This window comes from Herpailurus yagouaroundi, unplaced genomic scaffold, assembly GCF_014898765.1.
Source record: "Herpailurus yagouaroundi ecotype Mexico unplaced genomic scaffold, PumYag 29, whole genome shotgun sequence".
NCBI lineage: Eukaryota > Metazoa > Chordata > Mammalia > Carnivora > Felidae > Herpailurus > Herpailurus yagouaroundi.
The window spans coordinates 39,122,418-39,137,096 of record NW_024412377.1 but is presented as its reverse complement, the minus strand read 5'-3'; the positions used below and the strand labels follow the sequence as shown (position 1 = coordinate 39,137,096).

General features: G+C 36.8%; 1 protein-coding gene across 1 annotated transcript in view; it reads right to left on the bottom strand.

The window, feature by feature from the left end:
* ITGA1 (integrin subunit alpha 1) overlaps positions 1-14,679 on the bottom strand; it is a 169,103-nt gene that overhangs the window by 13,390 nt on the left and 141,034 nt on the right. The window contains exons 21-25 of the mRNA XM_040496802.1: positions 10,193-10,269; positions 7,231-7,320; positions 5,768-5,870; positions 2,264-2,377; positions 89-193 (exon numbers count right to left, since the gene is read on the bottom strand). Coding sequence (XP_040352736.1) covers positions 89-193; positions 2,264-2,377; positions 5,768-5,870; positions 7,231-7,320; positions 10,193-10,269 — 489 coding nt within the window. The remainder of the gene's footprint in view (positions 1-88; positions 194-2,263; positions 2,378-5,767; positions 5,871-7,230; positions 7,321-10,192; positions 10,270-14,679) is intronic.

Here is a 14,679-nt window from a genome sequence, read left to right as displayed (position 1 = left end):
AAAGATAGTAATTTTTAGATTGATATTGAATTTGTTCACTTAAAAAGCATGAGATAAAAGTAGCACTTGTCTTGTTATCTGAATTTACCAGAATTGTGCCTCGTTTGAGATCTTCAGATTTTGATATAATCATTTGCTTCCCAGAGTTGATACCAAGCGGGTCCTGAAGGCTACTGGGTCTGCAGTTTGCATTCTAAGAAATGAAAGTATTTCTTTTATCAGACAATGCCAGATGTCAGAGGGAAAAATGACTTAGTACAATAACGTGAAGAATCTGTGAATGACAGCCATTGTCAGAGATGAAAGATGCATCTTCGTAAATGTGCAATATGGAAGAAGCTATTCTGTAGCAGCCATATACACCCACTCCCAGATAATAATTACGCTAGCATGCTACTTTTGAATTTTGATAGATATAACTGAGGTTGTTTTGGAAACAGAAAGATGTTAGTAGAAAGCACTATTGCATAATTCATACACTCATTAAATTATTTTTTTCATGGGTGGCTCAGTCGGTTGGGTGTCTGACTTCCTTGCCTAGCTCAGGTCATGATCTTGTGGTTTGTGGGTTCAAGCCCTGTGTCGGGCTCCGTGCTGACAGCTCGGAGCCTGGAGCCTGCTTCAGATTCTGTTTCCCTGTCTTTCTGCTCTGTTTCTCTCTCTCTCTCTCTCTCTCTCTCTCTCTCTCTCTCTCTCTCTCTCAAAAATAAATACACATTAGAAAAAATTTTTAAAAAATTATTGTTTTCATCAAACATTAGTTTGTATATTCCCATAATACAAAGGGAGAAAAGAACTTAAAAACTCTACTGAAAAAAAAAGGGGTTAGCATTTGTTATTCAATATGATGGCTCATATGATGGTTTGTGAAACAAACAAAAAAGAGAGGAACTTTTGTCTGTATTTATGTATCCATCCAATAATATTTTGTGAGTCTCTAAACACCAAGAACAAGACACTTGGTCTATGTGGGAGGAAGATGTAAGTAACCTATAAAGGTTAAAATGGCAGGTTTACAAGACAGCTAGTGCTTGGATTGGTTTTCTAGACTTGCTCTAATAAAGCTCTTGCTCATCAAGACTCTCTACATCCTTGATAAAAGGTAGGAAGGATAAAGGTTCATAAGTAATAGGAAAGGTACAATTTTAATTTTTCCACATGCTCACAAATCTTCTTTTTTGGGATTAGAGAGAAATGGTAGAGCTTTAATTTTTCCTTGCTTATAGGAAAGCATTTAAATATTATAATCCAACTATCACTATTGCTATTTTTTGATTTCTGAGAACAATTTAACTTAAATCTCTGAAAAGAAGACAGATTGTCAAATGTTGAAAATATGCATGCATTACTTGAATATTTATTACAATTTTCTATGTCTTAGAGACTGAACCATAACAATTTACCGCATTGACTCATTCAAAGCTATGGGTACAAAGTGGGTGTGATATTGCTACTGTTTGGGATAAGTGAGTAAATAGTACTGTGCTGTTTTATGTGCAGCTGTGTGTGTTCTTAGGAGCAATCAAGAAGTCTTCTTACAAAGCTGTTTGATCACCTCAAACAAATTAAAGCTATAACAATATAACACACATTTTAAGGCACAAGTCAACAAGTAGTTATCTAAAATCTACTCTGGTGGATATGATTTCAAAAACATATGCCCAAGTCCTAGCACCTGGAACCTGTGAATGTGACCTTGTTTGGAAACAGGGTCCTTGCAGATGTAATTAAAGATCTCCAGATGAGGTCATTCTGGATTTAGGATGGGCTCTAAGTCCACTGATGAGTGTGTAATGAGAGACAGAAGAGGTGAAAGCACAGGAACACGAGGAAGACAGGCATGTGAGGACAGAGGCAGGGATTGCACTTATGCCACCACCAGCTAATGCACGCTCAGTGGTGACAGCAGCCACCAGAAGCTGGGAGAGAGGCACGGAACAGATTCTCCCTCTGAGCCTCCAGGGGGAACGAACATTGTTGACACCTTGATTTTAGACACTGGCCTCCAGAACTGTGCGAAAATAAATTTCTGTTGTTTCTAGCCACCCAATTGGGGTAATTTGTTACCACAGCAGTTGTAGGAAACTAACATACCCACTAAGTAGTCAGTGGAAATCATTATTATTATTTAAAATTTTCTAACTGCTTCTCCATGTTACTTTGGTAAATTCTTTATCAGAAATGGCACGCAAAAAAAAAGGCTTTAAATACATACTGAAAAGGATAACAATAATGATGTAATTCCAAGGCACACATGACTTACATTAGAAGATGACCATCCACTTGGGTATAGCACAGGATAACCGTCTGATGTCAAGTTGGGAAATGAAATTGACAGCTTAAGTTCTGGCATCGGAAAATGTCCACTTTTTCTAATCTACAGGAAAAAAAAATAGAAAGGTAATCCTCTCTTCCTCTTCCAATAGCACCCTTTCTGTATTATGCAGAATGCCTGTTCTCAATTGATGAATTAAATTGTGAAATATTTTGAACCCAAAAGTGAATTCAGACAGTTGATGGCACTGGACAGAGGACTGAAATAACTAAGCAAAAAATAGGGATGTTCAATAGTGGCCATATGTATCAGCTACAAATATATATTGTTCCTTCATGCTCCTGCTCCCACTCCCAAAATAGGACTGGGATTAAGGAAATTCAGAATTAATTTTTTTTTGTCAATTTACCATGCTTATCATCTTTTTGGACATACTAGTTAGTCTTTTGGAGGTGGGAAGGAAGGAGAACATTTATTTACTCGATCGACTCAGAACAAGAGACCATATTTTGTTTGCTTCAATGTGCTTGCCATAATTTCCTAAGACCACAAATCGTCCCTCAGCCCAGCAACATGGGATCTGTCACCACTGCACAGGCAAACCAGATATGCACCTGCTTCCTTGAATAACTGTATCCCCAGCTATGGCTACTGGGTCAATAACAATCGATAATCTGGTTGGATGAGAGTCACATTGCCTCTCCTCTCAATGCCCATCTATTTTTATCCATTAAGCTGAAATTCAAACTTACTATCACAGCATGCCACCAAAGGTGAGTGTAGCCCATAGAGAGGGATGCTCAAAGTTGGACAGGATGAGGTTCAGCAGGAACCTGAATTTACTGTTCAAAAGTCCTCACAGGTAGAAGAGCTGCAATCGAATTGGAGCAACCAGGTTCTATAGCCCTCTCTTCTTCCACTCAAGCATAATTTCCAGGATCTATGCCTTCTTCACAGCCTTCCTGGGCCAAATCCTTAGGGGAGTAGGAAACTTCTTAATCTACGGATGCCAGGAAATCCAACTGATCTACCTAACTGAAACTTCTGGACTGAGAGCTACACAGATCTGAAACAATTCCCTGTGGTTGCCAAATCTAAATGCATCCCTTAATCTTGGAATTCTAGAAATTCCTGACCAGCAGTGCCTGGCTTCTTAACCATGCTCTTTGACACTTGCCTTCTTATTGTAATATGCCCTGAACTTCCCTGCCATGGCCTCCCAGTCTAATTCCATCTGTTTTCTTCCAAAATGTAAAAAAAAATCATGTAATTTGTAATTAACATTCATTTTCTCTGATTAAAAACAAAGTTCTTTACAGAAATATTGGAAAATATTGAAAATAAACAGAAGTTTCCTACAGTTGTACTACACTGGTGACATTTTAGTGTACAATTTACCTATCATTTACATTTATGCATATATTATAAAATTTGTATCATATAAAATATAAAATTTGGCATCTCACTTATAAAATGTATTGTCATGGTATTTTCCTATAAACTTAAAGAACATTTAAGAATATGACTTTTATTAGCTGCTTAATAACAATCACAGTATCAATATTTATTTATGTTAAACATTTACTTATATTCCGGGCACTGCTTGCATTATTGCCTTTAACCCTTTAACAGCCCTATGAGGTAGATTCTCTTATTACCCCTATTTTACCTATGAGGAAACAAGGTTAGAATGAGAATAAAGAACTTCCATGATCACAGAGCTTATAGATAGCAGAATCAAGATTTCTTTAACCTAAAATATGCCCTCTGTGGGGCATCTGGGTGGCTCAGTTGATGGAGCATCCAACTCCTGATTTCACTCAGTTCATGATTCCAGGGTCCTGGGATGGCACCATGTGTTAGGTGTGGAGCCTTCTTAACATTCTCTCTCTCTCTCTCTCTCTGCCTCTCTCCCCTGCTTATATGCTCTCTCTCTCTAAAATAAAAAAATTAAATTAAATTAAATTGGCCCTCTGAACTATTATTAATAGCTGTCTCTCCATTGAATAACTATATGATAATTTATTTAAGCAATTTCATGTGGTTAAGCTTTTAGATTGTGCCCAGGTTTCAATTTTTAAACTACTACAAATGACACTGATAAGAGTATCTCCCAGGGGTGCTTGGCTGGTTCAGTCAGAAGAGCATGTGACTCTTGATCTTGGGGTTGTGAGCTTGAGCCCCATGTTGGGTGTAGACATTACTTAAAAATAAATAAATAAACTAAAAAAAAAAAAGAATGTCTCTGAGAATAAATCTTTCTACCACCAATAATTTCCTATAGTAAATTTCTAGCAGTAAATTCACTGGCTCTCACCTAAGAAAATGTTCACATTATTTTTTATTCCATTACTCCAATTTTAGATTTTATTCCAGAAAAAATAATCAGACATACAAAAGATTATGCTCAAGGATATTCTTAACAATGTTATTTCTATCAACATTATTTACAATAGTTTGAGAGTACATGTTTCAAGTTTGGTCCCTAATAAGTAACAACATATGAAGATCTATAATATTAAAAATTTCTCTCTTTTTTCTCTCCTTCCTTGTGTTTTGCTGAATTCTTTAATCTGGGAATAGCAAATGGAGTTAGAAGAACTTGGCAGCCTAAATTTCAAAGATTTATCTCAGTAATGAAGTAACTGGCATTCATGCTAATTTCTAGAGTATGGCTTGTCATAGGAATTTCAGCAAGGAGCACAGATAAAAACAATGGAACGCATCTTGAGAGTATACAATTATTTCACTTTGTAAGGGAACTTCCTTTCTCACTGGAAAGAGATTGAGACCATTTTCACCTATAATAACATTGCATTATTCATACTTCTGAATATATATTTAAATTCATCATTTGAATTGGACCCTCTTTTACTTGAATAACATACTTGAGTCTGTGTCTGTAAGTAGGCATTACCTAAAATGCAAGTCTGGCTCAATTCCATAATTGTTTGCTATAGTGGTTAGGAAAGTTCATTATGATGAATTCAAAGAGAAAAATAAATGTAACAGAAAACATCACTTAAGGATGTGGTACAAGGAACATATGAAAGGTAGCAATGAGCTGAAGGAGATACATATTTATTTGTTGAGTAAAGGAAAATATTACCAAGACATCTGAAGTAATCAATTTTCTGAAATAGTCATAATTATTTTTTAAAGTGTTTTTTTCATTCACACTTGCAATGCAAATAAAGTCTACAGGTTTATAGGTAGTATCTCTTTGGTTTTAGAAGTTTATTTTTTCTAGGAAGTCATCTAACTGTGTCTTAGGAGGAAATTAGAAATTTAGATTTTTAAAATTGCTTCAAAGTATAATTATCAATAATTATTTAAATAAAATTACTACAAAATAGTGAAATTATAAAAAAAATATTCTGGAATATAGGGATTAACTGTTGAATCAGCAGGTTTCTATGTGTCTGTTAATACTTTAATTTATAAACTTACAAATTATTCCTTTACTATACTAATTTAGAGGTAATTTCTTACCAAGTAGAAGACATTAATTTCATTTCCAATGTCCTCAGTAGAATTAATAACTTCAGGGACTGTCTCATTGGCCGCAATTGAAATATGGTATTCACTCGCAGAGCTGAGAATTAATTGAAAGAAGAAAAACAAAACACAACAAAGCTTAACTTTTATTTGACCTCATTCTTTTTCTTTATACTAGGTAATCCCACAAAAAGTACTTGTAGAAATTTCAAATTGGAGGCAAATTCTTCTACTCTGAAACCTAAAATTAAATCTTTGAGGAGGATGAGAAAGATTATATAATTTCACTCAATAATCACTAATGTTTATTTGGTCTTAAAATGCTAAACTATATACAGTTTTTAAACTGAAAGTTTCATTGTTACCAAGTATAAAGTTTCCACTAATTCACTAATATCATTTACATTTAGTGAATAATGAGACTAAAAGTTGGTATTTTTCATAGTGCTGACATTTAAATAGATTTAAAAAATTGTTAACCTTTTTACATTAAAGTCCTATATTACTGCCAAACTTAAAAATTCAATCTTTTCCATAAAATTCTCCATGTTCTTTGGATGAACTTGGTGGAATTTAGTATAATAAAACAAATAGGTATTTGCCAAAATTCTATTTTAATAAAATGAAAAATTCTTGGAAAATCATTGTACCAAGAGAAGTGGTAACAGCAAGATAGAAAACAGCAAACAGAATTCGGAGGCTAAGTAATATACACAAAATTTATGTGTATATCCTATAATCCTCACATTTTTGTTGTTTGTTATCAGAAAAAGCAAAGTACCATAGAAAATAAATTAATAAAATGATCAGAATTTCACACTAAACTGTGAAAGTATAAGAATCATATACTTACACTTTCTGTATACATTGCACATATTTATTTAACAGGAGCTTGGAGTCTTGCTTAAGCAAGAGAAATTATAGTGGGAAATTTTGCCAATACGATTTGTGTTTGGATAGATCAGAAGTTCTTAGGGGAAAGGACAGTTTAGAATAATGCAAGAAATAAACAGCTCTTGTCAATGAGAAATGATTTAATCTTGTGTGTCCAGAATGGGCAGGCTGACTAGATCCCTCACAATGAGAAATGATGGTCAAGAAACATGCTGGTGCCCTCTAAGAACAGTGCCATTTGTGACGTACTTCTAGATCTGCAGCTTGCATTTATGACAGAAGACTGGACTGCTAATGTAATCCAGGATCATTAGCACCTCACATTTAAAATTATCTAGTAGGCTTGGCCTCTGACTTTTGAGTCCAGGAGAATTACCCGGAGGGCTTGTTTGACACAGATTTCTGGGCCCCAGAGTTTCTGATTCAGTGGATTGGGGTGGGGCTAAGAATCTGCCTTTCTAACAAGTTTCCAGGTGCTTCTGATGCCCTTGGCCAGAGACCACACTTTGAGAACCATTGGGTTTGTAGACTGACATCAACATAAAAATGCAGTTTCCTCCTACCTGTAAAACTGAAGTCCAACTTCATATTTTACTGGGATAGAGATATTAACTTCATTATCAAAAAGGGCTTCAGGAGGCTCTTCACTGTCACTAGGAAATACACAGCACATTTGGACAAATCATTAAACCATTGACTATTTAGAGACATTTCTGAGCATTTGAAAGGGAAGTTTATTTTGGCAACTAAATAAAAGGATAAACAGGTAGAATTCTTAAAAAAATTTTCTTAATGTTTATTCATTTTTTAGAGACAGGAAGAGACAGAGTGCAAGTGGGGGAGGGTCAGGAGAGAAGGAGACACAGAATCTGAAGCAGGATCCAGGCTCTGATCTGTCAGCACAGAGCCCGACGTGGGGCTTGAACTCATGGACCGTGAGATCATGACCTGAGCCGAAGTCGGACGCTTAACCGACTGAGCCACCCAGGCGCCCCAAGGATAGAATTCTTGTTTCTGTTGTTGTCATTTTTAAACCAGGGTGGGGAGGGGGGTGGGTATTATTAAATTTCCTAAGCTGATTCTGAGCTGCAGCTTGGGTTGAAAACTACACCAATTTAGTCCAAGGTTTCTCAAACTTCTTTAGAAGGATTATGATAAATATCCTTGGGTCAATTGTTAAATACACAGATTATTGGGTTTCTCTTCTTGAAATACAGATTTAGTAGATCTGAGTCGGGGCCTAGGAATTTGTGTTTTTAACACAAATCATACAAGTGATTCTTATTTATTCTTTATAGACAAGGACCTCACCAAAAGACTCAACTAGGGTCACATGGTGGAGAGTCAATATAAAATCTTTGATCTTCTTGTTTTAATAGTCTTTCTGTGCTTATTGCTTGATGCTTATGTTATTTGTTCAGAATATATTTATTCCCTTGATTTAAGTTGTCATTTCAATTATGTATTATGTAAACACATATGTATGTTTATACATACATATGCGTATCTCATACTCCCCTGTATTAAAAAAAAAAAACACATGTGAGGTATGTAACAGTTACCAACACCGGCTCTGGGGCCAGAGTGCATGGGATTGTTCTTGAACATTAACACACTTTAATCTCTCTTTGCCAAGGTTTCTTAAAATTATTTAATCTTTCTTTGCCAAGGTTTCTTAGTCTATAAAACAGGGATTTATCAAGAAATAAATGATTATAATAAGTGCCAAGTGCTTAACATTGTGCCTAGATGTAAGAAATATCTAATGAGAGTTAGATTTCATTATTTTTATCACATACCCCCTCCACCGAGTGACCAAGCACCTAGCATCTGGTCCCACAGAATGGACAACAAGGACGTTTTAATGGCTCTGCTATTCCCAAGTGTATTAAGTGGCTTTGTGCGAGCTAAAGGGCAGTGAAGGCAGCACCTTGCTTTGGGTGATAGATATTTATGTGACTGGGCTTTTGCTATGGATGGTCTCCTCTTCTCCCACCTGTTCCCTGCTGTAGCTAAATTAATCTTCCTAAGAAACAGCTCTGTATATATGACTTCACCCCTCAAAAACTTTTCTGGCTTCTTAGGACTTGCTCAGTTAAGAAAAAATGCCTCATCCTGACATTTCAATACATTTCAACACACATTACCACAACATGGTAAAATGCATACCTTCTGTTTATCTTCTGTTACTCCTTTATGTATTCTCTATATGTGAGCTACAATGGATTATCTAGTATTCCACCAATAGATCTAGTAGTTCATCTTTGAGTTTTTGCTCAAGCTCTATATTTTGTCTAAAATGCTCTACCTAATTCTATTTACCAACCTCTCTGTGAATTGCTACCCACCCTTTAAGGTCTTTCTCAATTACAATCGTCTTGATAAAGTTTTCTTGGGGTCTCACTGCCCAGTAGATATAATTTCAACCTCTGTTTAAAATTTCTGATACATGGTTTACATTTTTCGAATGAATTTTCCTTGTTCTACCCTATATTATAATAATTTATATACTAGTCTCAGTGCCCTGCTGTAATATTCACCCTATGAGGAGGTTCATGCCCATATTAATTTTTATATTCCCTATTGTGGACTAATTTAATACCTTGTCCATAGATGTCAAATAAATATTTGTTGAGTTAAACTGAGCATACAGAATTCATTTACACATTATTTTCTCACTTATTCATTCACTCTATATTAATTCAGTATGAGGGATCATGCTAGTTACTGGGGAGTAAAGCAACAAAATATAGAACTTTATCTCAAGTTTATGGTCCAGTGGATGATTACACTTAGAAGAAAGTTAAGACACTATTTCAATTTCCTCATGAGCCTTTCATTTTTAGTCTGGGTATTCTATGATATCTTTCAGAAACTCTGACTTCTTTGTATAAAATATATTAAACTACAAAAAGGTATCATAAAACTTTAAGTCTAGGTGTGCCTGGTTGATTCAGTCAGTTAAACGTCTGATTCTTGATTTCAGTTCAGGTCATGATCTGATGGTTTGTAGGATCAAGCCCTGTGTCGGGCTCCAAGCTGACAGCATGGAGCCTGCTTGGGATTCTCTCTCTCCCTCTCTCTCTGCCCCTTCCCCATTCATGTGCTCTCTCTCTAAACAAATAAAATAAACTTAAAAAAAAAAAAGAGCCTTTAAGGACATCTAACGATTCAGTTGACTCTATGGGCTGCCAGTAAAAATTAAATTAGCAATCCTGTAAACTTCTAAATAAATTTAAATGAAGTTTGGCAGATATAAGTGATGTATGATTACAATATGTTTTACAGCTCCTAGACCAATGGCTTAATCTAGTTAGGTGTATTAGTTCCATTAAATAAAAATTTCTTTATTTTTAATTATTCATAAGGATGTTTTTGTTAACTAAAGGGGTTCATTGCCTTCTACTTTTACTGATCCTCATAAAAGTTGTAAGTTCCAGTGAATCTACAAAGCAAAATATTCTAAATACATGGAAGAAATTATATACTTATAACACATACAGTCATGCATACATATCGACCAACCTTGTTGCACTTAAATGAATGGTCACATTTTCCATGAGATAAGATGTGTTAAACTGAAATAATATTTTGAAAGTAACCTATGAAATAAAAATATTTTTAGTTTAGTAGCAGATAAAGAAGTAGAATGTTTACATTGATTAAAATGTTTAATTACATTAATGATATTACTTAGACTCAAATTATAAAGTTATTTACAAAATCTTACCTTATAAAACAAAACCTCATCACATCTCAAAAATTGAACAAGATATACATGTACTTTTAAAGCTCTTTTAATCAATTTAGGCTCATTCATAGAAGGGATGACTAGAATTCAGGTGTCATGAGATTTGTATGGTTGTACCATATATGTGTGGAGTTTTCTTCTGTATTTTCTTCTCTCGCATATATTTTGAGCTACATTAAAAAACATTTTTTTAAAGAATCTTCAGCTCTGCTGTTTTCTTCTTGCTTTGAAGTAGCAATCATAATTCCAATAGAAGCTTTATTGGGTGGGCTTGAACTACAATACTTTACAAAGGGTCAAACTGCCAGAGTCTCTCAGTGAGCTCCTTTTTGTTCTGCTTTTCCTTAGCTCCCTGACTGGTGTGCACATATAAGTCTTGGAATTTTTTATGAGTCTTCAGAACTAGGAAAGATGCTAGCAGAAAAGTAAGGCTAAAGAAGGTGCCCATTCCATTTTGACCTGATACTGAAATGCTTAAACTATAAATATAGATTTTGAAATCAAAGTATATTCTAAGTGCAAAGCCCATGCAAAAATTACTTGAAAATTATCTTCCCATTTCTCTATTGATGGCATGAGAAACTTTGATTTGAGCTTTTAGCAAGGAATTTCTAAAGAAAGAAAAAAAATGCTTGAGAAATAATTAAGATTGCAATCAATATCTCTAAATGGCTGAAATGTAACATTTTTATTTCCATGTCATTATTCTTTAAGAAATGGACATAATTCTATGGTTAATTAAAGTGGTCAGGGGAAAGTGTAGACATGAGTCGACATGCACTATTTCCATGTAAAAATGGAAATTATGGGTGTACTTTTTCAAATATGATATATGCTTTATGGATTGATAGGGAAGAAATGCAATTTCACAGTAAATTTTATTTGGGATAGTGAAGAAATAGATTCCAAAAGTAAACTGGCACATCTAGTTAGTTTCATAGCTAAACTGATTTATAGAATTCAATGATAATTACAGTCATTTGTAGTTTCTTCAATCACCAGTAGCCATGCCACATGTGTCAAGGGAAAAGGCCTTTCATAATTCTCATTTGCAAAAGAAAAGCTAAGTGACTTTGTTATATATGTGCCATTTCCAGATGTCCAACTCCGTTTATCAACTTCTTAGGATGTGCGATGAAGATGACAAAGATCTGTTTTGAAGTCTGATATTACAAAATATTATAATGTAAAGAAGCTGAAATAAGTATTTGGGATAGTAGTTCTCTCTCTCTCCCTTTTTTAAGACTAAGGCATGTAAGTAAAGTATCTTCTTATCTCAATCACTTTGACTAAATATTTCCCTCATTAACTCCATATGAACGGAGGAGGAAATATTCATACTGAAAAGCAACTTTCAATGAAAATATATGCAAACATGTTGTTTATCATTATTTTTTTTAAAAAAAAATTTTTTTTTCAACGTTTATTTATTTTTGGGACAGAGAGAGACAGAGCATGAACGGGGGAGGGGCAGAGAGAGAGGGAGACACAGAATCGGAAACAGGCTCCAGGCTCCGAGCCATCAGCCCAGAGCCTGACGCGGGACTCGAACTCACGGACCGCGAGATCGTGACCTGGCTGAAGTCGGACGCTTAACCGACTGCGCCACCCAGGCGCCCCTGTTTATCATTAAATGAAATAATTATTCTCTGTTTTTCATGGAAATAAATATGGTCTTTAAAAAGACATGAAGGCACTCTCCTCACTTGTGTTCAACTACTACTGTAGGTTCTAGCCAGGGCATTTAGGTAAGAAAAAAAAGAGTGCTTCTATTTGCAGATGACATGATCTTGTATATAGAATATCCTATGGAATCCTCTAAAGAACTATTAGAACTAATAAATAATTTCAGCAAGATTTCAGGATAAAAGATTAGTATTTAAAAATCATTCATATTTCTATACATTAGCAATAAATAATCTGAAGACCAATTTAAGAAAATAATTTCATCCAAAACAGCATTAAAAAGAATAAAATGCTTAGAAATATATTTAACAAAGGAAGTGCAAAAGTTGTATTCTGAAAAATAGAAAGCATTTTTGAAAATAATTAAATATCTAAATAAATAGAAAGACATCCCATGGTAATGGATCAAAGACTTAATATTTTTAAGATGGCAATACTTCCCAAATTGATACACAGATTCAACGTAATTCCTATCAAACTCCTAGCTGGCTTTTTTTTTTTTTTTTTGTAGAAAATGACAAGCTGGGAGGGAAGATGGCGGCGTAGGAGGACGTTGGGCTCACCGCGCGTCCTGCTGATCACTTAGATTCCACCTACACCTGCCTAAATAACCCAGAAAACCACCAGAGGATTAGCAGAACGGAGTCGCCGGAGCCAAGAGCAGACGAGAGGCCCACGGAAGAGGGTAGGAAGGGCGGCGAGGCGGTGCGCGCTCCACGGACTGGCGGGAGGGAGCCGGGGCGGAGGGGCGGCTCACCGGCCAAGCAGAGCCCCCAAGTCTGGCTTGCAAAAAGCGGAGGGGCCTGACGGACTGTGTTCCGACAGCAAGCGCGACTTAGCGGCTGGGAGGTCATAAGTTAACAGCTCTGCTCAGAAAGCTGGAAGGCTGGAGGACAAAGGAAAGGAAAGCTGCTGAGCCCCCGGACCACAGAGCTCAGTTTGGTGGGGAACAAAGGCGCTCGCCAGCGCCATCTTCCCCGCCCATCCCCCAGCCAAAATCCCAAAGAGAACCAGTTCCTGCCAGGGAACTTGCTCGCTCCGCGCAAACACCCAACTCTGCGCTTCTGCGGAGCCAAAGCTCCGGCAGCGGATCTGACTCCCTCCTGCTGCCACAGGGCCCCTCCTGAAGTGGATCACCTAAGGAGAAGCAAGCTAAGCCTGCCCCTCCTGCCCCTGTGCACCTTGCCTACCCACCCCAGCTAAGACGCCAGATCCCCAGCATCACAAGCCTGGCAGTGTGCAAGTAGCCCAGACAGGCCACCCCACCCCACAGTGAATCCCGCCCCTAGGAGAGGGGAAGAGAAGGCACGCACCAGTCGGACTGTGGCCCCAGCGGTGGGCTGGGGGCAGACATCAGGTCTGACTGCGGCTCCGCCCACCAACTCCAGTTATACACCGCAGCACAGGGGAAGTGCCCTGCAGGTCCTCACCACGCCAGGGACTATCCAAAATGACCAAGCGGAAGAATTCCCCTCAGAAGAATCTCCAGGAAATAACAACAGCTAATGAGCTGATCAAAAAGGATTTAAATAATATAACAGAAAGTGAATTTAGAATAATAGTCATAAAATTAATTGCTGGGCTTGAAAACAGTATAGCTGACAGCAGAGAATCTCTTGCTACAGAGATCAAGGGACTAAGGAACAGTCACGAGGAGCTGAAAAATGCTTTAAATGAAATGCATAACAAAATGGAACCCACCACAGCTCGGATTGAAGAGGCAGAGGAGAGAATAGGTGAACTAGAAGATAAAGTTATGGAAAAAGAGGAAGCTGAGAAAAAGAGAGATAAAAAAATCCAGGAGTATGAGGGGAAAATTAGAGAACTAAATGATACACTAAAAAGAAATAATATACGCATCATTGGTATCCCAGAGGAGGAAGAGAGAGGGAAAGGTGCTGAAGGGGTACTTGAAGAAATAATAGCTGAGAACTTCCCTGAACTGGGGAAGGAAAAAGGCATTGAAATCCAAGAGGCACAGAGAACTCCCTTCAGACGTAACTTGAATCTATCTTCTGCACGACATATCATAGTGAAACTGGCAAAATACAAGGATAAAGAGAAAATTCTGAAAGCAGCAAGGGGTAAACATGCCCTCACATATAAAGGGAGACCTATAAGACTCGTGACTGATCTCTCTTTTGAAACTTGGCAGGCCAGAAAGAGTTGGCACGAGATTTTCAGTGTGCTAGACAGAAAAAATATGCAGCCGAGAATCCTTTATCCAGCAAGCCTGTCATTTAGAATAGAAGGAGAGATAAAGGTCTTCCCAAACAAACAAAAACTGAAGGAATTTGTCACCACTAAACCAGCCCTCCAAGAGATCCTAAGGGGGACCCTGTGAGACAAAGTACCAGAGACATCACTACAAGCATAAAACATACAGACATCACAATGACTCTAAACCCATATCTTTCTATAATAACACTGAATGTAAATGGATTAAATGCGCCAACCAAAAGACACAGGGTATCAGAATGGATAAAAAAACAAGACCCATCTATTTGCTGTCTACAAGAGACTCATTTTAGACCTGAGGACACCTTTAGATTGAGAGTGAGGGGATGGAGAACTA